This window comes from Sinocyclocheilus anshuiensis, unplaced genomic scaffold, assembly GCF_001515605.1.
Source record: "Sinocyclocheilus anshuiensis isolate Anshui unplaced genomic scaffold, SAMN03320099.WGS_v1.1 scaffold1247, whole genome shotgun sequence".
NCBI classification, from domain to species: Eukaryota; Metazoa; Chordata; class Actinopteri; order Cypriniformes; family Cyprinidae; genus Sinocyclocheilus; species Sinocyclocheilus anshuiensis.
This window is the reverse complement of record NW_015537981.1, coordinates 180,997-204,203: the sequence shown is the minus strand read 5'-3', so window position 1 is coordinate 204,203 and position 23,207 is coordinate 180,997. Positions and strand designations below refer to the sequence as shown.

General features: G+C 36.3%; 2 protein-coding genes and 1 pseudogene across 8 annotated transcripts in view; all 3 read right to left on the bottom strand.

The window, feature by feature from the left end:
* Window positions 1-1,155: 1,155 nt before the first annotated feature.
* LOC107673711 (protein S100-A16-like) lies at window positions 1,156-9,122 on the bottom strand. The gene is made up of 3 exons (XM_016467449.1): window positions 9,026-9,122; window positions 2,234-2,361; window positions 1,156-1,795 (listed from the first exon to the last, which is right to left on the bottom strand). Exons 2-3 carry the CDS (start codon window positions 2,351-2,353, stop codon window positions 1,637-1,639), a joined length of 279 nt encoding a protein of 92 aa, XP_016322935.1. The 5' UTR covers window positions 2,354-2,361; window positions 9,026-9,122; the 3' UTR covers window positions 1,156-1,636.
* A 2,672-nt stretch (window positions 9,123-11,794) lies between these two features.
* Window positions 11,795-14,898, bottom strand: LOC107673694 (toll-like receptor 13; annotated as a pseudogene).
* Window positions 14,899-18,908: 4,010 nt separating this feature from the next.
* Window positions 18,909-23,207, bottom strand: part of LOC107673634 (pre-B-cell leukemia transcription factor-interacting protein 1-like) — a 13,024-nt gene continuing 8,725 nt past the window's right edge. For 5 of the 7 annotated variants that reach the window (XM_016467305.1, XM_016467338.1, XM_016467313.1 and 2 more), the window contains 4 exons: window positions 21,656-21,699; window positions 21,444-21,560; window positions 20,861-21,128; window positions 18,909-20,580 (listed from right to left, as the gene is read on the bottom strand). In XM_016467305.1, coding sequence (XP_016322791.1) covers window positions 19,262-20,580; window positions 20,861-21,128; window positions 21,444-21,560; window positions 21,656-21,699 — 1,748 coding nt within the window. In that variant the 3' untranslated portion in view covers window positions 18,909-19,261. The remainder of the gene's footprint in view (window positions 20,581-20,860; window positions 21,129-21,443; window positions 21,561-21,655; window positions 21,700-23,207) is intronic. The other 2 variants (XM_016467323.1, XM_016467354.1) reach the window with 1 other exon arrangement.

Here is a 23,207-nt window from a genome sequence, read left to right as displayed (position 1 = left end):
ACCAGTCATGTTTTCAAGCTTATCTAATGATACAACATGACATTCATGTATATACACGCTCTGAAGACCTGGATTTAAGAAAGAAGAGCTTTTGGGTAAATAGATATGTTTGATCCTAAAGCTTAGTTATATGTACTGGTGCTTGTCACATTAAACTTTTAGAGACGTGATAGTTCAACACCCCGAACTAAATGATTTATCTGCTGTAATTGATGACTTCGACACAAACATCGCTATAATGAAAATCAGCCGAGCTATAGAAATACTACATTACCAGCAGTTATGCTTTAAAATATGCTTTATACATATAAAGAAGCGTCTTTTTTATATTTTAATGTCTATGTTATTTAAGTTATGTAGTGAAAGGTTATATAATATAATTAGGGATTGGTCAAGCTTCTTAATGGTGTAATTCTATCTAAATCTATCTATCTAACACATTTATATATGTATGTAAGTCTATATAATTGTAATTCATTTCTTGATGCACTTTTCTACAATTATTAGCATAATGGCACATAAGCCGTAAGATGAAATGGGGTCAGGTGCCTGAGGACTGATTATGTTACAGGCCAAACAAGGTTACATGGCACAAATGTAGTTACTAACAACCCAAGGGTCTTTAAGAGGTGCTGATAATCTCTCAGGTGTGTGTGTGTGAGCATCTGACTACAAGTGGTCCTGTCACACCTGATACTGCTGCACAGGTGTTAATTCATCATTAAGCAAATGGTGTCAATACACGTATGCCAGCCAAGACTTGGGACTGAAAACACACGAATGGCCAAATTCAAAGGACACTGACAAACACACAAAATATGTACACATAAAAACGTATTCATGCTAGGGCACAGGCTGTACCCAGAACACCATGATCTTTAGCTTGTATTACATGTCTGAAAGTTAAAGGATGACTAAAATTACAATTTTGTCATTATTTCCATATTTTAATTGAAAGGTTATACAAAAACATTTCTCCAGTTGTGTGAAATTTCACTTTTTTAAATGGATAAATCTGATGTGTACAACATTGACATTGACTCTGTTTTTAGTATATTTGATGGCTTGCGTTCATCAGTTATGCCTTGTTTTAAGCAGTAATCAAGCATATTTCGTTCCCAGTAAAACAATTAAATCATATATGAAAACACGTGAGCTTAGAAATGAAAACCTGTTTACATGGAAAGCAAAAATAACACAAAAATAAGCAAACACTTATGCAACAAAAAGTTACTTGATTTAGCACTTGTACATGGCCACAGGTCAGACATTGTATTATAAATGCATTAATGCGAGTACATGTAAACAGATTTATAATTTAATTGTAATATCAGAGATTTTATATTGCATTGGAGACCAAGGCTAGTTGTTACAACAGGAAGTCACAAGGGCTAAAGGAGTTGTGTTTTGTTATGTATGTAAATTTACGGTAATTTTACACAATTAATACAGTGTGTTTTGGCCAAAACAATGGTTTGACCTTTTTTTTTTTTTTTAAAGCAATACCTTGAAAACTTTTTAATAAGTAAAAAAATTGTGACAACTATCCCCAGTCTCATTACTGGTGCAAGACTCCAGCATTACAAATGATTGCCAGTGTCATCAACCCAAGTGTCATCAATGCATTTTGGGCTTCTTATGGTCCACCGGCTGCGCTGCTCTGTGCTTTCTGCTCACTCAGTGAGTTGGCCAGGTAGCCCACCAGCGTCAGGTACTCCTGGAAACTGACCTTCCCGTCCTGGTTGTCATCCAGGCCTTTCATCATGTCCTTCACTGCTGAAGAGCTGTCAGTGTCCTGAGAGAGACAGAGAGAGTGTGAAATCCTCAACTATTTAGCATTGCCCAATCAAGCTTAGTCCAGAAAACACAGACAGCAAATGAAGTGCAGTCTTGACTTTTTTTTTGTTCTGTGTTGCGACATGCTATACTTCATATAAAACTACTTTTACTTTTAATTAATTTAGCTAATTCTCTTATAATTATTATGCATGCAACACTTACGACCTCATATTAATTGAGAGATTATAAAATATTTGTACTTTTAATTTAATTGTCACATTAATTGTAAATGACAGGACCACCTAAAATAAACCAATGAAGGCAAAAGGGTGATTAAACAATTATTTAACAAACATACTCACTTATGTATGTATACCTTGAGGCTAAAATCTTTATCTTGTAGTCCATGTTATGTGTCAACTAAATGGAGCAAAATTAGAGATTTGTTACTTACACCCAGGATGTTTCCCAGCTGACTCTGGACTAACTTTTGGAAGCTCTTCCCACCCAGGCTCTCTTTTCCCCGTGCTGAAGACAGGAACTGCATAACAACTGTTTTAATGGCACCCTCCATATTTGTAACTGTATAAAGGAGAGAAGAACATACATTATAAACAAAGATTCAGTTTTCATCCTGTCACTATATGTGTACCTCAAGAGTTTACTTTGAAACGATTTTCACTTCGAAATTGCAGGTAAATTTCACAAATAATTACAAAGAAAGGCAAATAATTAAACACGAAATTTCAAACACTTGCACTCTAAAAAATGCTGGGTTAAATGCAACCCAGTGCTGGGTAAAATAGGGACAAACCCAGCAATTGGGCTGTTTTGACCCAGCGGTTGGGTTAAATTTTTAACCCAACCTTCTGGGTAGTAACCCAACTGCTGGGTCAAAACAACCCAATTGCTGGGTTTGTCCATATTTTACCCAGCACTGGGTTGCATTTAACCCAACATTTTTTTTAGTGTGTAAGTCTTGTAAAATGTGCTCCAATAATCTGTTTTATTTACAACTTTGAAAATTAGTTTTTAACAGTGGGAGGTAATTTTCAGGGAGTACTTATAAATAAATATTAATATAAGTAAATAATTTGATGTAGCTTTGTTAAGCCTAGTCTAAAAAAACAGAAAGTATGACTTAATATAATGTATTATGATATAGTCCATTTTCCAGGGTCAAAGGAATGAGGCCTGTTCCAGTGTCTGAGGCCAAAGACAGATAAACACCTGACGGATGACAAGTCCATAATATAATATAATATAATATAATATAATTATTAATATAATTATTATCTTCTCATTAACATTAGTAAAAAATTATGGCTTTTGTTTTACTGTATTTCATATACAGTAGGTTCATAGGAATTCATTTTTGGTATCGATGAAAATCTTACTGAAGGGGTTACGGTGGTACCTGAGATAAAAAGATCGGAAAACACTGCGATATCTATTTTTAGGATGGAGTCTTAATGTTAGTAAGTGACATTTTAGCAGCGGGATGACTAAAGGAAGGGCAGGCACTGGAAAATGAGTGACCTGAGGAGAGGGATGATGCTAGAATAATTAAAGAGCATGAAGAAGGGAGGAGGGAGAGAGGAGCAGAGGAGGAGTGTGTGGAGCTGTAGAGTGTATACCACAAGACAATGGAACTTGTGATCTTTAACGGACATTCGATCCACTCAGGCCACAGGCTCACATTACCGCTGGGGTTGCCTGCTACATGTCTGTTACACTCTCTCTCTCATCCAACAACATACAAACACAAAAGCCCATACACACTCTTTGAAGGATGCCCACTCCTCTTGGATCAATAACCCTTTTTACCTTCCCTACTGACACACAAAGTAAAGCAATAAAGTGTAACCTACTGCATTTCATTTTCTTGTACTGTAGATCCTCTCATATTTGACACTAACAAATAATTAATGATCTAATTTGGGTTTCCTTCCAGTGACATTTAGCAAGCTTATCCATAACAAACACAAGGTACAGTAAAACACCAATGAAGGCCACAATTCCACCAAATACATACTGTATACACTGAAGAAAAGGTGTAGGATTTACTTAAAAAAAAATTCATTCATATTTTGCAGGTACATTTGGAAACAGGAAACTGCAAGTAATACATTGAATTAAATGTTAAAATTTGAGTACATGAGTACATGTACTCTAATAATCTGTTACAATATAGACCAAATTAGAAATAAAAAAAAAAGTTCTGGACAATATTGATGAATGACTGATATTGGAAATCTATACTAGTTTGTGTATTTAAAAAATTATAATAATGAAAAAAATGATCATAATTTTGAGACCTGCTGAAGATTATATTGAACTATTTTATTAAATTATTAGTGTTTTAATTGACTAGCTTAGTGAGCATTAGCCTATATGACGTCAAAGGTTATCTTAATATAAAAATGACAATGCACAATTTAATATATCAAAAAAAAAAAAAAAACTAATATTGGATGATAACCAATATGTTTCCCATATATTGTGCATCCCTAGTAATCAGATTTTCCTGCCTGTCTGAACAAGGCCTTCATTTTCCCTTGAGATGAGCTGCAACACTCACATGCACGCACAAAATTAATGTGATTTTAATGTGCGTGTGACGTATGGGTAATTCTATAGGCCACCCCTTTCAGGTAAATCTTCCATCTGACAGACGTCACACCTGAATACTTACACTGCACCACTAACATTAGTACACTACACCACTGCTCTGCCGTCCTTCCAATTACTGATGGCCCTCTATTAACCTAATTAGAGAAAGAGAGAGAGAGAAGACTGAGCAGGGCTTGGGTGAAAATTACTGGTGGAAGACCTGCTGGAATTTACTGATAATCAGGGTTATTAATCCTCTCTCTTATGAGCAACCAGTGTGGCTTTGCATTACTGTAGTTGTGGCTGTGGAAAGACAGATTTTATTTGTATGAAGTCATGTGTTTAGCTGTGAGAGGCTTGTGTTTGCTGCAGAGAGAAGTGTCTTTGTCTTAAAAATGTTGTCATTGTTCTAAATGAGATGTGCTCATTAGGTGATACTCAAGCTCAGACTTGGTCAGACTAAGGCAGAAGCATCAGACAGGCTGATTGAGAGGTGCTCCTAGTGATTAGTCCCAAGGGACCCAAACAAACTGTCATGTAATGAGACGCTGTGAAATTCAGAAGTCAACAAACCCATGAACATTTGCAGTACATGCCAGCTGCCAAATGGGAACGAGCACTAAAACCACGCAGAAAGGCACTGCAATTGATGCCACAAAATTCTAAACAAAACAGCATCAAGTGCTGGAGAGCAATTAACTAATAGTGACGATACTAGCTGAATTTGTTACTTTTTTTTTCATCAGCGTGAAGTTCAGACGATTTTATAGGCCTAAATAAAAAAAATGTACCCAAAAAGTAGCATTGTAACATGACTAAATGCTGAGCTGAAGGAATAAACAAACGCACTCACCTCAACCAAATATCATTGGAAAGTCTGAATTATTATTGTGAATTGATTTGTCCAAAATGCTCCCCTCTGTTATTTGTAGTGCTGAAAAGTGCAATTTTAGTGAATCAGTTCATCCTAAATAGTCCCATCTCATATTGTTGGAAAGTCTGAATCATTATTGTAAATCGAGTCATCCTAAACGGGCCTCTCTCTTACGCAACACCATTTTCAACTAAAAACTGAAAACTTTTTATGCGTTTTGGCCATTTATATACACAACAATGGCATATTGGGGGCATGAAAATAATACATAAAAAGTAGACTAAAAGTATACCTTCCTATTTTTAGTTTAAAAGAAGTATACTAATAGCACACTTGAATAAACTTCTTTTTCGTAAGGGAACTTTAAAACGAGTTTCAAAGTGCAAGTTTTGAAAATGATACCGTTATCGCATTGGTCCCAAACTCAATTCCTGGAGGGCCAAAGTTCTGCACATTTTGGCCATTTCTCAAACGGAAGGCTGCATCCTTCAGAGGTCACATTTGTAGGCTGCATACGTCATAACGAAGATCTTATTTTAGAATATTAACAGTTATATATTTGACCATTATTCTTAATTAAGCGTAAATTGTTGTAATATGCTTATGACTCTCGAATATAATGCTCAGTTTTTTTTTCTATTGCAAGTATAAACACTTAACTTCAACAATTAATACAACATTGGATGACATTATGAATACAGAAATAATATAGGAACACGAAGAAAAAATAAATAAATACAAATAAGAATAAATAGATAAAACAAAGAAATACAGAGGTAGTAAATCAAAATGATTTATTTCACAAATTTGACACTTTTTTTGGTATTACTATTTTTTTATTGTTATAATTAGGTAGTTAAAGTCACAAAGAAAATTATGTAATTTTGGGAATGTTGAAGAAAATTTACATTTATGAATATAATATTTTCCCAATAAAATAAATAGAATATAATTCTCAGTTAATTGAAATAAACCTTGATGACGTATGCAGCCTGCAAATGCGACCTCTGGAGGATGGAGCCTTCCGTTTGAGAAACGGTCTTTAGCTCCAACCCTAATCAAACACACCTGATCCAGCTAATCAAGCTCTTCAGGATTACTAGACACTTCCAAGCAGGTCCTGGTTGAAGCTCCCCTTATGAAAATGAACCATGGTTTTATTGTAGTAGAAGTGTAGTAACCATGGTTTTTTGGCACAGTTTTACCACAAATACCATGGTTAAACTATGGTTAGTGTAGCAAAGCCATGGTTAATTTGTGGTTACCATGGTTAAACTATAGTAACCATGGTTCTTTGGTTTTATTTGTAGTAAAACCATGGCTAATTTTCATAAGGGTAAACTCTGCAGAGCTGTGGCCCTCCAGGAATTGAGTTTGAGACCACTGCGTTATCATGTAAACTACAAACATGCACATTTGTGAAAATGGTGACGACAAGTTCATGCGTATTACATGTTCAGTCTGTTAGTATGTGCACATGTGTTTCTTAACAAAGTGACTTCGCCAACTACTGGCCTGGCATGAATAGAACAGCATTTTTAGTCATTTTAGTGGATCCATGTGAACGGGGATTATTTTGACAACATTGTCATCTTTATGCAACAACTTTTCAAAATGCAAAGGAAAAACTTTTCTGTTTAGTTGTCATGTAAACGTACCATTATTTGTGCTGTTAGAAAGTCCAATTCATTCTATTGAATCAGTTTGTTCAGATGGTTCATGTAAATGAACAGATTTTAAAAATGATTAATTGATTCGAGTCCCCGAAATATACATAGTTTGACTCACTTGTTAAATTATGGTGTTGTTATTCTATTCTAAAATTTACCTGTTCAAGTTTAATACTGTTTGTTAATTCTACCCAACTAAGTGTTCATTCATTCAGAATCACTTATTGTGTTTGTGTCATGTTTAGTGAAGTTATAATTCTTGAAAGATAGCCTACTTCAATATTTTGAAGAAGCTACACTGCAGTCTACTTTTTGAAAATGTACTGCAAAGAACTAACAGGGCAATTTGTTTTTAAAATTATTTTTATTTGTTTGTTTTTTTTAAATAAATTTCCCCCTTAACTGTTTGCAGTTCAAAACAGTAGCTTGACTGTAGTATACAGTAGCTATTTAAAATTATTAAGCTTGTAGCTTGGCAAGTTCAGAAGCTTCCCAAATAAAAAAAAATTGCTCTGTGGTGACACTGTGAATAAAACCTATGGTGTCTACCCTAAACAAGGTCAACTGAATGAATTGAACTGAACTGAATTTCTCATCACTGGGCAAATAAAAATGCAATAGTATCTATTAGTGCGCTCTCCTATTACAGTTTTCTTCAACTGCATTCCATTCTTGGTCCTCTAGATGTCCCTCCAGGCTACTTGTGGTTTGCCCTTGTTTCCTGATGTTACTGAAAAATGTCAAACTTGCAACCATCACTGGATGAAAATGTAAAGAATGAGGTTGAGAAAGTGACTGAGAGAATAAGGCTTTGTTCGCATTTCTCATGTTCAGCTCTCACATAAACTGTTGCACTTGTGTGGACAGGTGGTTCACAGCTCTTATTTCTTTAATATGTTCTTGTTCCCACAAGATCATACCTTACTTACAGTACAGCTCTCACAGTTAACTCATTGTCCTAACATGACTGAATGATCTGATACCTAAAATAACTGGTATTTAATTTAGGCTATTAGATATCCTTTCTATATCTAAATATAGCTGTAAATCACTAATTGTTTTCATTACTCATTTTGGAGAATGTAAACATTGTAATATTAATATGTAATATCAGTCATCTTTTTTCTACAGTGAAGTGAAGGACGACAGAGTGACACATTTGGAACAATATGAGGGTGAGTAAATGATGACCCAATTTAATCTTGGGAGTGGACTGTCCCTTTAAGAATATTTTTTTATTTAGTGGCGGTGTTCGTTTTTCCAGTGTATGTATATAAACGTAGAATAAGAAGCTTGTTCTCTGTCTCTTCATGAGGTGTGAATAATTTGCTTGTACCAAGCTGTCAGCACTTGAAGGTAACGGTGCACAAGTTGTCTCGAGCTCTCTGTGTTATCAGACAGCTCCCACCGTTGCTGTCTTATCTCTGTATTCATAATTAACGTCGTTCTGGTGGCCGTGTCGCCGCTGACACATTGAGGTCGTGCTTCGTCCGGTTAAGGATCGAGTGCTTCCCCCCCCAAAATCCCGTAAGGTCGACTGCAGGGCTTATCACAGCAAACGGCGCATAATAAGCAGCGAATCTATTCACCTCACGCGGAGGATTTGCACGCGTGCGCTCTGAGAAAACGCTCTGAATTAATAAATACCAGGTTTCTGATTTCTTCTTTGGTGTAAAGGGAGAAGGGCTTGCGTTACATCTATAGGGAATCGGATCGGCTATTTGTAGTCACCGGATAAGTGAGCCTACGCTCGCGCGTAGAAGGACTGAAATATTGACGCAGAGTGGGATTAAACGGAAAGTGACACATTTGCATTGGGCACGAAAGCTTCTTTATGGAACCCAGTTAACTTGATGCCAAAGTTCTGTGTTCCACAGTTCAAGCACATTAAAACCAGCTAACAGACCAGTTTGACCATCTGAAAAGTACCCTCAACTTCCACAAAAAAACAGCAAACAGAGACCAACAGAAACCAGAAAACGCCTTTTTCCAGAAGAAAACATCTTATTTTATTCTAAACCGACAAATCTCATCAAATAAACAATAGGGTTGTCCTACAAACTTCTTAGGATCAAATTGGAATGCTTACCTAGTTTTGTAAGGAAACTTCTGCTGATTCTTGCCTCTTCTAATTTAAGCCAGTACAATGCCTTCTGCGAATTCCAATCTTCCCAAGTTGCTTTTTTTCCCATCAAAGCACTGGGCGTATACCCAGAACTTTATGGGTGGGGAAAACTGGATATATTACTCAAGAGAGGTGTTGTGAGGACATAACTCCCCTGAAAGCGTACTGTCATAACCACGCTGGAAAATGAGGTGAGAGGTGAGAAGAGGTTTAGGAAGTGAATAACACCACTTCAGCCAGTTTTCTTCTAACCATCTGCAGCCATTTTCTGCTTTCTGATTTATTACAGTGAGTTCTGTGCCAACTGCAAGGCCCATGTTTGAATGGCCTGTGAGAGTGTGTGCCTGTCACAAGTAGGAGCATGCATTTGATCGTTGCACAAAGGCTTAGTGAGACTAGCATAGTGAGATCATCATCCAGCCACACCTTGAGAGCTTAGTCAGATAGGCCTACTTTTTTCCGAGTTTCTAGCCAACTCGGCTAGAAACAACTCGGCTGCCACATTGATCAAAATATTAGTTTTAAAAGTTTTCTTTTCTGTGTAACTTTCTTTCTGCAGCATGAAGCTATGTTTGTGCATATGTGAGGGCGGGAGAGAGAAAGAATGCAGCTATGTGAGAGAGAAAGCTGTCTGCTGTGGGGCACACAGCATACCAGAACACAATTATCAGGAACATGTGCTTTCCAATTACCAAGACAAAACCCTCACAGTCCAGTGATTCTCCTCCACCCTGATCACTAAGCCCACAGTCTCTGTGTTTGGTTGGTACTATGCAACATTAATGTAGGTTTTGTTTGCCTTTGAGTAGCATTGTTTGCCATCATAATTATTGTCAGACAATACAACAGAATTTCTGGCTGTAAGTTCCATTAAAACTTTAATCGCAAAGCAAAAGTTCAACGGTTTATAAAGTCAAAACTAGAAACATTAAATAGGTCAAATAAAATATATGTTTTCTTTTACATGTTAATGTAAATATTCTGTCTAGGCCCTCTACTTGCTGAATCTATCTCCGTTTACAGTCCTTGTTTCATTTTATGTTTTTTTTTTTAGAATATGAGGTCATTCTTATAACTTGGATAGCACATCTAACCAGTCAGAAAACACATATTAGGGTGTACGGCTAACTACCGTCTTAGTAAACTATTTAAAAACATGGGTAGCCACCATTTTGGTATTTTGGGACCAAGATAAGTCTTGACAGGAACAGAATATTGTTCTGGATGTAAAATCTAGCACAATTGTATCAAGCAAACACTGTTAAAACCATGATTAGCACACATTGTGAAACAGGACACACCTACAATCCGAGCCTAAATCCTAATACCTCTAGTTCCTGCATCACATAATTGTAAAAAAAAAAAGTAATAGTAGTGATAATAATTATACAACATAACCCGTAAATATATTTTAATGACAAACTTTTATGTAATCTAATATTTATCTTTTATTAGGCAATTGTTTACTTTCTCCCAGAAAGTTCCCAAATAAAATCCCTCTTAATATTTTCTCCCAGTTTTCAAAGTTGTCAAGAACGTTGCTCAACTTCATAAGTGTAACTTCTGACGTTTCCATGCCAGATAATGGATTGTGCAAGCGCAGATGTGAGAAGCTCTTCTTGAAAGATTTATGGTTTTAGAACTGTATTGCAAATCATCTTTATAGATGACATCATGACAGGGATTAATTGATTGGCTGACAAAACAAAACAAAACTACTACCCTGCTGGTATTATGTTGGCAATTTTTTATTATAATTGTTTTTTTAAACAAAAATTCATTGATTTCTAGTAGTTTTGCCGATGCACATTTTTGGAGGGCTCTAAACATCTTGGAATAATCTTGTTTGTGTTATGAGCTGCAAAGAGTGATCAGTCAAATGGCATTTATGACAAAGCGCAACTTTTTCTAGTAGTTTTGCCGATGCACATTTTTGGAGGGCTCTAAACAACTTGGAATAATCTTGTTTGTGTTATGAGCTGCAAAGAGTGATCAGTCAAATGGCATTTATGACAAAGCGCAACTTAAACAAAGACAACTGTTGATATTTGAATCATGGTTTTGTGAATTTCATCAAAAATATCACTGGAGTAAAGACTTAAAGTATAAACTGCCCTGTGTAAACATGCCAGTTCATAGTGCTTAATCAGGTTATAGTTTATTTAACCATGAATGAGAGAGAGAGAGAGAGAGAGAGAGAGAGAGAGAGAGAGAAACAGCGCCCTCTATAGTACTTGAATTAAGGTATTGCCAGATTTACATCCAAAACCAAAATTCTTGCAAGCTATCAATACAGTAGCTTGTACAAACACCAGCATGGTATTAATAGCTTATACATTATTATTATTATTATTATTATGTTCTTGCTAAGATATTACAGTAAAACAGAGCACATCAACAGAAGATAACAGGAGAAGGAATTTTAAGTTTGTAAAGAAATTCATACATACGTACAACTTCTGTTTGTCTACAAAACTATTTTCAAGAATTTAAGCATTTTAGCGGTAGAGTAGAAATGAAAATATAAATGAACATTCATAATGGGAACTGAAAATATTTCTATGCCCCAATGGTGGGCTGTTTGCTTTTACGCTCGAGTGTTTATGAACTTTATGTTTAACATATGCACTCTGTGTAGCACAATGTAAATTTATGTTCAGACATGGGTAAAAAAAATGTGATGAGTACAATTTATTCATTTTATGAATTTAATCAGTTTAATAATTAGGATTAAATATCATACAGAGACAAATTTTAAAAAGCATGAACATATGGAATCTACTAGTTACTCCATTCTCATGAATTAACACTGATAAGCATCACATTTCTAAGTGTAACAAGTATTTTTTTTTTAATAATAAGATAATAAGTAATAAGATTTGTTTCATTGCTCTTTGACAGCTGTCCTTGTGTTCAAGCAGGACCGCACCAGGTGTAGTTTCAAGAAGCTTCCTGTAAAACAATTCAGATATTATTTCAAATTTAACACCTGTAACAGGATTCTTTCTTGAAGCATCAGTTTAGATGTTTGAGCTATTGAAGTAATATTGTATCTTTCCAACCTCAGTGTCATTCAGACTTCTGCCAGTTTCCTGCTGCTTCTTTGTACTTACCGACACCGTGTCTTCCTCTGCAACGTTCCTCCTTAGACGATCCCAGACATGCACTCTGTCACCTTCATCCTCGGGCCAGTCCAGATATGTACGTGATCTCACCAGTTTGGCCAAACTATGGAAAGGAATGATAAAAGTATTTACACTGTTTATAAAATTAGAAAATGAATACAATATTTGATTTAGTAAATGAATAGTGTAAATTTTAAATGATTAAAAATCATATCAAGTTTACACTAATGATACAATATTGTTTAAAAGCTTGAAGTTGGTAAGATTTTTTAAATGTTTTTGAAAGAAGTCTGGTATGCTCACCGAAGCTGCATTTACTTGATCAAAAATACAGTAAAAAGTAACAGTATAATTTCAATTAAAATAACTTTTTAAATGTTAATATACTTTAAAAAGTAATGTATTCCTATGATGGCAAAGCTGAATTTTCAGCAGCCACTACTCCAGTTATCAGTGTCACATAATCCTTCAGAAATCATTCCAGAAAAATCTTAGGAACCTCAAACTTTTGAAAAGTAGTGTATATTGATTGATCTATTGTCATCCTGTACTTCCTAAACTCATCTCTGAATATGTTTCAGTTTCACAGTAAATGCACATTGTTCTTAAGTGGGGCATCTTCCCCCATCTTGCCCTAATTACCGATGAAAAGCAGAAAGCTCAAAAGGAGAGATGTGTTCGAGGAAGATGAGGATGAGACGTTGTTTCTGCTCTTCCAGCTGCCGGTGTGTGGCCACTCGCATCTCCAGACTGCACCAGTTACTGCGCAGATACCGCCGACTGATCAAACAAACAGTGCACTGACTGCTGTAGATACTCTCAGTGATGTTGTCCATGATATCTTTACCCACCTAAAAGATGTTTCACAATAATCTTTTTTTTTTTTACTACATCTTGATGGATAACACAACTGATAACACTTATGAAAACAACAACTCGACCTCAAAAGATGTTTTTTTTTTGTGATCAAAATATAACTTTTTCTTGCGATCTAAACATAAAATTTGTTTTCTCGTGATCTAAACATAAGTTGTTTTTTGCAATCTAGACATAACAAAATATGTTTTTTTTTGGTGATCAAAACATAGCAGTGTTTTTCTTGGGTTCTAAACCTAACATTTTTTTTGTCATGGTCTAAACATAACGTAAGCTCAACTACTTCAACTAATTTATATTCAGAAGATCAAATAGAACTTCATTTCAACCTCACCTCAAAGTCTCTGTGGTGCAAACACAGCCTCAGTCTCGGGTTCCCTTGTTCCTCCAACCGAGGAGCCATCTCCCCCAGGACCCAGGCCTCATCACGATTACAGAAAGACACAAAGGCATCATACCGCATCTCCTCTATCTCCCCATCAGCCCCCTCGACTCGTCTCCTCCTCCTGTGCCACTGCCTACCAAACCTCCTCTCCACCCATCCTCTCAGGCAGAAGAAGAGGACTACAGAAGGCCAGCGAGCAAAGCGATATCCAACTGCTGCCGACAGCAGAAGACAAACACTTCCAGCTGTGGCTACATAGAAAATGTACTGTGTGTCAGTCTGACACAGCTTCTCCATGGTCGCCAAGAAGTTGAGTTTCTGATAGCGCCAGATACACTTCTGCATCTGCAAGTAGATCACCTGCACTTTTCCCGTGCTCTCCGCCCAATCCAGAATCCAGCCATTTTCACAACTGCACTGGAATTCCACTTTATCAAGAACAAATGCTGTTAGTGCTGGAAGAACTTCGAACGTGCCATCAATCAAGACCAGAGGACTGTCGCTGTAGAGACGCAGCAGCTGCAGAGACGTCAGGTCTTTAAACATACTCGCGGTCAGGAAGCTCAGATGGCAGTTTACCAGCACTAGAATCTGGAGTCTTGTTAGGTTCCAGAAGATGCTTCCAGCATCTGTATAGTTAGAAAAGCTCAGGTTGATGAGCTTGAGACGCTTGAGACGGTGCAGAGTACTGATTTTACTGTTAATGAGAGGCGCTCGTTCGGCTCCCCGAGATCTCAAAAGACTCCAGGTTTGGGAAATAAGGTGCCATGAAGTCATTTTTGCATATGAAATGGGTGCAAATCACGTTCAGCTCTCGAACTGCTGTAAAAACAGTAGTATTACAGTCCGCAAAATCCAGTCTGTCTCCATTAAGCTCCAAAACAAATGTTCCCTCAGGCTGTGATGTACGTCCCAGGTAAAAAGTAGTTCCATAATGTGCATCAATACTTAGTCGCTGTATTTTCGGTGGAAATCTGTAAAAAATCCTATTTAGATGCAACTCATAAATATACTCCAGTCTACCCAGTGTCAGCTCACGAAGCTCCTGCTGATCCTGAAATGTTCCGACCTCAATAGTCTCAATGATGTTATTGTTGATATGCAGGACCTCCAAAGCCTTAAGGGATCTGAAATCCTTTGCAGTAAGCTGGGAGATCTTATTCGAGTCAATTTTGAGAATTTTGAGGCGATGCAAACCACGAAATGCATGCAGCTGTAGGGTTTTTATGGTATTATAGCTGAGAAAGAGCTGCTCGAGAAGAGGCATACAAGCAAACTGGTCTTTGCCAACTTCTGAAATTGAGTTTCCGGTGAGGTCCAGCAAGGTTAAGGACCAGACAGTCCCATTCACGGCAACACAGAATGGAACATCTGTCAACTTCATATAGGACATTTGCAGTGCTTGAAAACCTATGTTACCTGTCCAGAAACTAAAGTCCAGGTGGCCTACTTCTGATATGCTGATGAATAACTTTGTCAAAGTTGTCCCACACTCCTTTAAGTCCTCTGCAGCCAATCTGTCTGTTGATGTAAAAATGAGGCTGAGGGATTGAAGATGAAGGTTGGTGACCAGATGACACAAATCTTTGAAGTTTGTGGAATATTTTTTTATTACAGTTCCTGTCAAACTCAACTCATTGACTTTTCCAATCCCAGACTCCCAAATACTATCCAGCGACTTGCCTTTGAACTCCAAAAAAAGGCTGGAGAGGTTCTGAAACACAACTAGAGAGTTAGCTTGAATGATTTTTATACTGTTGCCTATTAGATGTTTAAGGACTTGGTCTTGACTCGTACTCGACAAAGGTAGCTTGAATCCCAACTCTACTGTTGCCTATTAGATAAAGGTTTTGAATCCCAGAGAGGACAGTCACAGGCCATGTCTTTGATCCCCCTGGACATCCTTTGGTCTCAATTGTTGAAATCCCACTGTCTATCACACTCAGGTTCTTCAGATGGGACATTCCATCCGGAAGATAACAGAAAATATCACTAAGGTCCCGTGCACAAGTTCTGCTAATCTCTAGTCTGGTTACGCTAACCAACGGATCAAATATACTGCTGGATACATTGATCAACTTAAGACCTCTCAGTGTCAACTCCTCCAAATTAGACAAACCAGCGAATGCAAGAGGTTCCATGGTGACAGACCTAGAAATTGCATCACTGAAAAGCAACAACAAATGCTTCAGATTGGGGAGTCCTGAAAAGGCACCTGATTGAACCCTCTCCAGTCTTGTCCCATCTATTTGAAGGACCTCCAAAGAAGGTAAGTGTGAAAAGGCATCAGCAGGAATGCTTGAAATATCACCGACAATACAAAGGGATCTAACGTCAAGGCCTACCTCTGACAGATCAGTGCGCAGGTCTATAATATTGCAGTCTGCATATAGACCCCTTCCTGGATAATGGTAGCAGTTTGGAGTCTTGGGCATTTCTCTGAGGAGATGTTCCTCGATGGTTAAGCAGCGTTTATGCATAATAGTAAAAACGATATTGCAGATACTTAAAACCAGTGTAAATCTCCACCAGAAGCACAAGGAATTGGAGTCATGCACACCCATTGTAGAGGTACTCTAGACGAATCTACTCTGCCTTCACTCTGCAGAAGATTTGTATTTGCATTTAATCTCACACTGCACTTGTTCAGACTCTGTGTGAACTACTATTTTCCTCACTTCCTCTTTCACTATGAAAAAGCACAGGTTTTCTTTTTAGAAATCTTAGGTCCTGCCTCTATAATTGTTATCTCACTGGAGCACCAGTTTGTCTTAATATTTCTGAAATGCGAAATTTTTTAACATCAATCTAACTGAAGGAAAGATAAAATACAGATGATCTCACTCCATATATTCAATGAGGATATGCAGGATATATGATTTTCTTCAGAATTACTATGAATAAAATATGTATATTAACACAGGAGGATACATTTTTTGCCGTTTTTTTTTTTTTTTTTTGAGTATGCTATTTATGATTAGCTTTATTCCATTAAATGACTTGTACAGTTTAATCCTGTTTAATAAAGTTGTAAATTGCTGCATGTGCACAAAACAAGCAACAAGAACAAACACTTCACAGTTCATTTGAGGCATTCATGCAGACATGCGGGCCAAATAAGTTCAAATACAGTGCAGCACAAGAGGAACCGAAAAAACTTTTTTCTATTTGACCGTTTCTATTCAGGAACTACAAGCGATGTTGTGACGAAGAGATAAGGTATCGCAGCCACCGATGCAGGCCTCTTTTAGAAGTTTTCCTAAAAATGCACAAATCTTACTGCAAATAAATAAAGCAACACATCATGCATAACCGTATGCATCTGTTTATTCTGTGAAGTTTCACAGCAAAAATATTTCCCACTACAATAACCACAACCATCTGAACTTCAGCGATTAACAATTAAAAAACAAAACAAAAAACAAATTACACTTATCATTGTTGCACTTTTTGTTACAGTTTAGCGGTCTGTGAAAAATGTATACATGCTGCGTTTAAGTAGTTAAGTATGTAAGTGTACAATACTTAAGTTTTTGAATTTGACTGTTTAACCCAGCATAGGTTCTGTGAAAGCCAGACTGTAAAGGTGCAAGCAGCTTTGCCTGACAGCGTATAATTTGAGAAAAGTGCTAAAAACAGGATTCAGAGCAAAAAAACACAAATTACACCTTAAAATTACAAACCTTACTGAACTCACCTTACTGCACTACATACAACTAGGATGGCCTGCACTTTTCTTTAATGATTTGCTTATATTTTTTTAATGTTTACAAAGTTCCAGACAATACAAGCATGTTACTTACTAACGATATCCTCCATAAAATGTTATAAATATTAGTGAATCTGTCAAACAAACCAAAAAAACATTGGGTCAGGAGACCCTAAAGACAAAATAATTTAAAGAATTTAAAAAAGCAGAGCTAAAACTATAAACATTAATAAAACAACAATCTATTTAATATCTGTACACAGTGTATAAGCTAAATATGATCCTAAAATTAACATAGATTACAAGACTACTGTAAAAGATTGCAAATGTACTAGTCTGTAACTCTCACATTCAACACTTAACTACATTCTTCTGAGGAATACTCGCACACAAATATTATATTTGTGTGAGATGTGCCAGGTCGTAAACATAAACCTGACATGTAGTAACAGTAGATCAGTTCCGAGAAAACTCCTACAGTTCTTGTCACTGTTGCCTTCTTTTTTGGAGCTAGATTCATGAATATCTTCTTAACAAAAAAAAATTAAGAATGCTCTAAAGATAAATGAGAAGTCTAAGTGAAATTATTAAAAGCTATCTCAAGTATTGTCTTAAGAACACATTTATTTTCTTTTTAGGTATTTTTTTTAAAGAATAAAATAATGATAAAATGATTTGACTTGCTGATTGTATACTAACCTACTGAGGTTAAATTTGTCTTTATATTGCAACAATTTACTTAATACTTGGTAAATCTTAACAGTAAATCTATTCATCTATAAACTTTTTTTGTCTAATAGCAACTTGTCTAATAACCCACGGTATTTCTTATCTTGAACATATATCCGACATACCTACAAGTATGCTACATTATACACTGCATGCATAATTATTATAATTTTTTCCAAGCACATTTTACCAATTCCAAACCACATGAATTTTATTAATCTGTCAGGTTCTCAGAGACTTTGCTTGGGTAAAAAAATTCTAAAAATGACCCTCACTTAATAAGAATCATTTTTAGGATTTTTTTACCCAAGCAAAGTCTCTGAGAACCTGACACCTTGTAATTCTGGAGACTCCAGGAAAGTTGCAGTTCTGGAAAATAGTGGCGCTGGAGACTAAATGTTTCCTGTTGGTTTTACACCTAATTCTTAAATCTTTTGCAGTTAACATGTGTCTTTTCTTCTGCTGACCCAGTGAGCATTTTGCTGTCCAATGGTCATGCCTTAACTCTGCAATTTTTGACTTTTCAGTCTGAGTTAAACCTCAATTTTGGCTCATTTTATCTGTAAAAGAAAACATGCCTAATAATTCTGCACACCTGAATATAAGGAGTTTTTCTCTTCCAGCCTTCATGGACAATTATATATCACTTATAAATGATTAAATATAAAATCAATAATAGTTATTAAGATTGATGTGGTTTGGAATTGGTCAAATGTGCTTGGGAAAAAAAAAATAATCAGAATATCAATGTGCCTAATAATTATGCATGCGGTGTATTAAATAAAATGCAGTAGAAATATGCATTATATACAGCTAGTATTATAATGTTGTAATGCTTATATTTTAATATCATAACGGTCCAATTAATTTATGAATCATCTGTGTAGTCCAAGATATAATTTAGAATTATTTTGAACATATTTAAAAAATATATTAATTCTCTTACAGCTTTTTTTAAGAACAATCCTAAGACAAAAAAACCTCTTAAGAATTCTTGCCACAAAGTTTTTAATTTTTAAAATAAAAAATAAGAAGAAAATAAAATAATTTTATTCTTAACCACATTTCATGAATCCAGCCCCAGATCTTTAAATGACTGAACAGGGAACTCTCACTGAGTCTTTATTTGACGTTGTATAACATTTTCAAATAAAGATAAAAGTAATGAAAAATGAGCAAAAACGGCTATTATAAGAAGGAAACCATCACTGAGGTTTTACAGTAATGCTTTATCCATGACAAGAAAAAGCTAAGCCAAACTGATCAAAATGAATAAGCTTTTTAAAAATGACACACCACATTAGTAAGCAGAAAATCAGGCTCGACTGTTTCGGGATGTACCTTTTCTGAAACCTCTAAATCACAATGAGGAACCTTCAACCTTTCACTCTTCTGCTCTCTTTCTTCTGCTCTCCCTTCCTCACTTCCTCTGGAAGTGCAAATTTCTCCATTGCCTCCCTTTCAAATTCTTCCATCTCATCGTCGTCATCGTCTTCCTCGCTCTCCTCTTCCTCGCTGTCGCTCTCTTCTCCTTCGGCCATGTCCTCCAAAATGTCCCCCACGTCTTCCACGAACTCCCTGAATGGCATCTGATCATGAGCGAACACTCCATCCGTGAAGAACTCCTTCACCAGCTTACTGAGCTCCCCTTTCCTGGAGGTCTGGTCCTGATCCTGGAGCTTCTTCAGGTAGGACTGGAGAAGGGTCTCAAAGTCCCGCAGGCTGACGGGAGAGAGTCCCTCGACTCGAGCGCAGTCTGCCACACCGCTGCATGTCTCCCGCTGCCCGTCATAGTGCTGAATGCGCGCTCTCTGTCTGGTCCAGTAGTTCTCATGGTCGTAATGGTGATGGGAGAAGGTCTCGTCTGGTGCTCCATGCCCATGTTTCTCCTTTTCATTGGGACTATTTGTCCCTTCATTTTTATGGTAGTACGTCTTCTTTTTTTTCTCCTCCTTTACTCCCTCTCTTGGCCATTCTCTATCTTGTGACTCTCTTTGTTTCCCTCTCCACTGCTTCTCCTCTATTTCTTTTTCATCATACTCTTTTGGAAATTCTTTGTCTCCTTTCCATTTCTTCTTTGTTTTATCATTGTGTTTTCCCTCACTCTTTTCCTTTCTCCATTCTTTTTCACCTTTCCATTCTTTATGGTCATTCCCACCACTCCGTTTATCGCTTTTCCAGTCTTTGTCCTCTTTCCGCTCCCCTCTCGGTTTCCATTCGTTTTCCTCTTTCACTTTCTTGTTCCCAGTATCCTTCCAGTCCTTCTTGTCTCCCATCCTCTCATCCTGTCCTACATGTTTGTCTTTCTTCCATTCCTTAAAATCTTTCTTGTCTTCACTTTCTTTGCCCATTTGATCATAATCTTGTTTTTTGTCCTTTTTCCACTCTTTTCTCTCTTCTTTTCGCTTCCCTGCTTTACCTGCCTCTTGGTGGCTTTTATCTTTTTTCCAGTCCTTCTGTTCCTTAGTATGTTTTCCCTCAGTCACTCTCTCCCTCCTTTCCTTGTCATCTTCCTTTTTTCCACTTTTCTTCTTTTTCCATTCTTTGTCTCCCTTGCTTTGTTCCTTCTCCTCACTCTTTTTGTCCCAAGTCTTTCTGGGCTTCACGTCTTGTCTTTCCATCGGTGGTACACTACTTTTGTCTCCAGCAGAGGGCATCCGAGAAGCTGCAATGGGTGGAACAGATTCTGCTCTTCCTGGAAGAGAGTTAGGATGAAGTTTTATTTTTTTTACCCACAGAAAACAATACAAACATAAATAAATAAATTCTTATATAACATATATATAACATAAACCAAGAATTTAATATATGATTTATAATTTACTTTTTCATGTGCTTTGCATTTTAAAACAAGTTTAGGAGATGCATGTTACTTAATTTGAATGTGTTTTTTTTTATAGAAAAAAAAAATAGACAGAATGTGTTTCACTGATGTATGACTGCTGTCAGTGTGTGTGTGCATGTGTTTACTGCACCTGTGCTCTGTGTGAGCTGTGAAACTTTAGCTCTCAGATGCTCCAGTTCTCTCTGTAGTGATGGCAGGGCCTCCAGCTCTTTCTTTGCTCTCGCACTTTCTTCTTTCATTCTCTCGTTCTCTTGCTCCAGCTCCTTTTGAAGAGCAGGTACTCTATCTAGTTCTCCTTTTAGCCTCTCATACTCCTTCTCCAGCTCTTCTCTCCTCACACGCTCTTTCTCTCCCTCCTCTGCCCGAAGTTGCGCTGCTTTCAGTTCACCTTGATGTTGCTGAGTTTACAGGGCAAAAATTAACACTGAACAACAGAAACCCCATAAACTGGAAACTGCTCTGCTTCTTTGTGACAAAAAAAGAAAATTATGTAATATCAGAACTAGCATTATTTAATACAACAATCATGCAAAAGTAAATTACAACAGCGTTTGGTCCTAGAAACCTTGAGGAACAGTATAAAAGATAATTTACATAAACACTTTTAAAGGTTCGCTAGCAGAACCAGCCTATTTACTTGTAATTTTGTTTCACTCTCTCTCTGACACTTAAACGCTTGGCTTCATTTAATACAGGTCTGCACATGTCTGTACCTGAAGCTGTTCCTGTAGTACCAATATATGCTGATCTTCCTTTGCCTGCTTGCTTAAAATATCTGGAGGCTGAAGACCAACAGGTGTGTCTTTGGAGATCTCAGGATTCAGCCACTCCTATCACAAACAAATAACCAACAGATGATATACTTACAAAAATATACATTTTAGGTCTGTAAAATCATACAAAAAACAAGAGCAAATGAACTGACCTGATTTGTTGGGTCCTTCAGCTCTCTAACATCCATGTCTGCTTCTGAGAGGAAAACGCAGGAGATCAAGCAAATCAAGAAAAATAATAACACGACAACAATCACAAATCAATCATTAAAAAGCAACATTGGCCAATGTGATGAAGAAGATGAGGAAGCTAACATGGAGCCATAACACTCAGTAATTAGGGACTGAGAGATCACACAGAAAGCATGCGGTTCCAGCAGTGACTTCAATATAACATGCAATGTTCAGAATTAAATCTGATTCATTTTCTAAACGAATGCATTATTCATGTCACTGTCATGTCGCCATATCTGATATGGTCTTTCAATCTTTCACAGTTGTTCAGAGTGATTAAACCTCCATGTGACATCACAGGAAATTAAACATGCTGCACAAACCATTTTAAGGAGTTATTGTGCATCATGAGGCTTAGTTGAAAACATAATTTAGCCATTGCCCTGAAAACTGCAACGCTCACCCAAAAATGAAAATTCTGTCATCATTTACTCACCCTTAAGTTGTTCCATTCCTGTATAACTTACTTTCTTCTGTTGAACACAAAATAAGGTATTTTGATAAATGTTAGTAACCAAAAAGTTTCTGGGCCCCATTGACTTTCATAGTGTTTTTTTCCATACTATGAAAGTCAATGGGGAGCAACGACTGTTTGGTTTCTAACATTCATGGTGGTGGATGAGGAGATACCCCCTGACAATGTAAAGCGCTCTGAGTGCCTAGAAAAGCACTATATAAATGTAATGAATTATTATTATTATTATTAATTATAATTCATCAAAATATATTTTAAATGTTCAACAGAAGAAAGAAACTCATACAGGTTTGAAACAACTTGATGACAGCATTTTCATTTTTAGCTGAAATATCCCTTTAATTACAGAAAAAAGCTTAAAATAAGATTTAAAAAAATTTAATTAGCCATATCAAAATTTTTCTTTTTCTTGAACAACCAGCCTAGACACTGAATGCCATGGGCATTTTAATACATTTTATGAATATGCATTTTTCCAGATTTGCCAAGCTCTAAAATATTTTATCAGGGATAAATTTTGAGTAAACATTTTATTATACACACATTTTTATATTTTATAATTTTATATATTTTTAAAAGTTCTTATCCTTAATCCATATCCAGCAAATCACAAATGGAAAGGTCATGGATCATCTGAATGTTGTGAAAAGCACTATATAAATGTAATGAATTATTATTATTATTATTAATTATAATTCATCAAAATATATTTTAAATGTTCAACAGAAGAAAGAAACTCATACAGGTTTGAAACAACTTGATGACAGCATTTTCATTTTTAGCTGAAATATCCCTTTAATTACAGAAAAAAGCTTAAAATAAGATTTAAAAAAATGTAATTAGCCATATCAAAATTTTTCTTTTTCTTGAACAACCAGCCTAGACACTGAATGCCATGGGCATTTTAATACATTTTATGAATATGCATTTTTCCAGATTTGCCAAGCTCTAAAATATTTTATCAGGGATAAATTTTGAGTAAACATTTTATATAT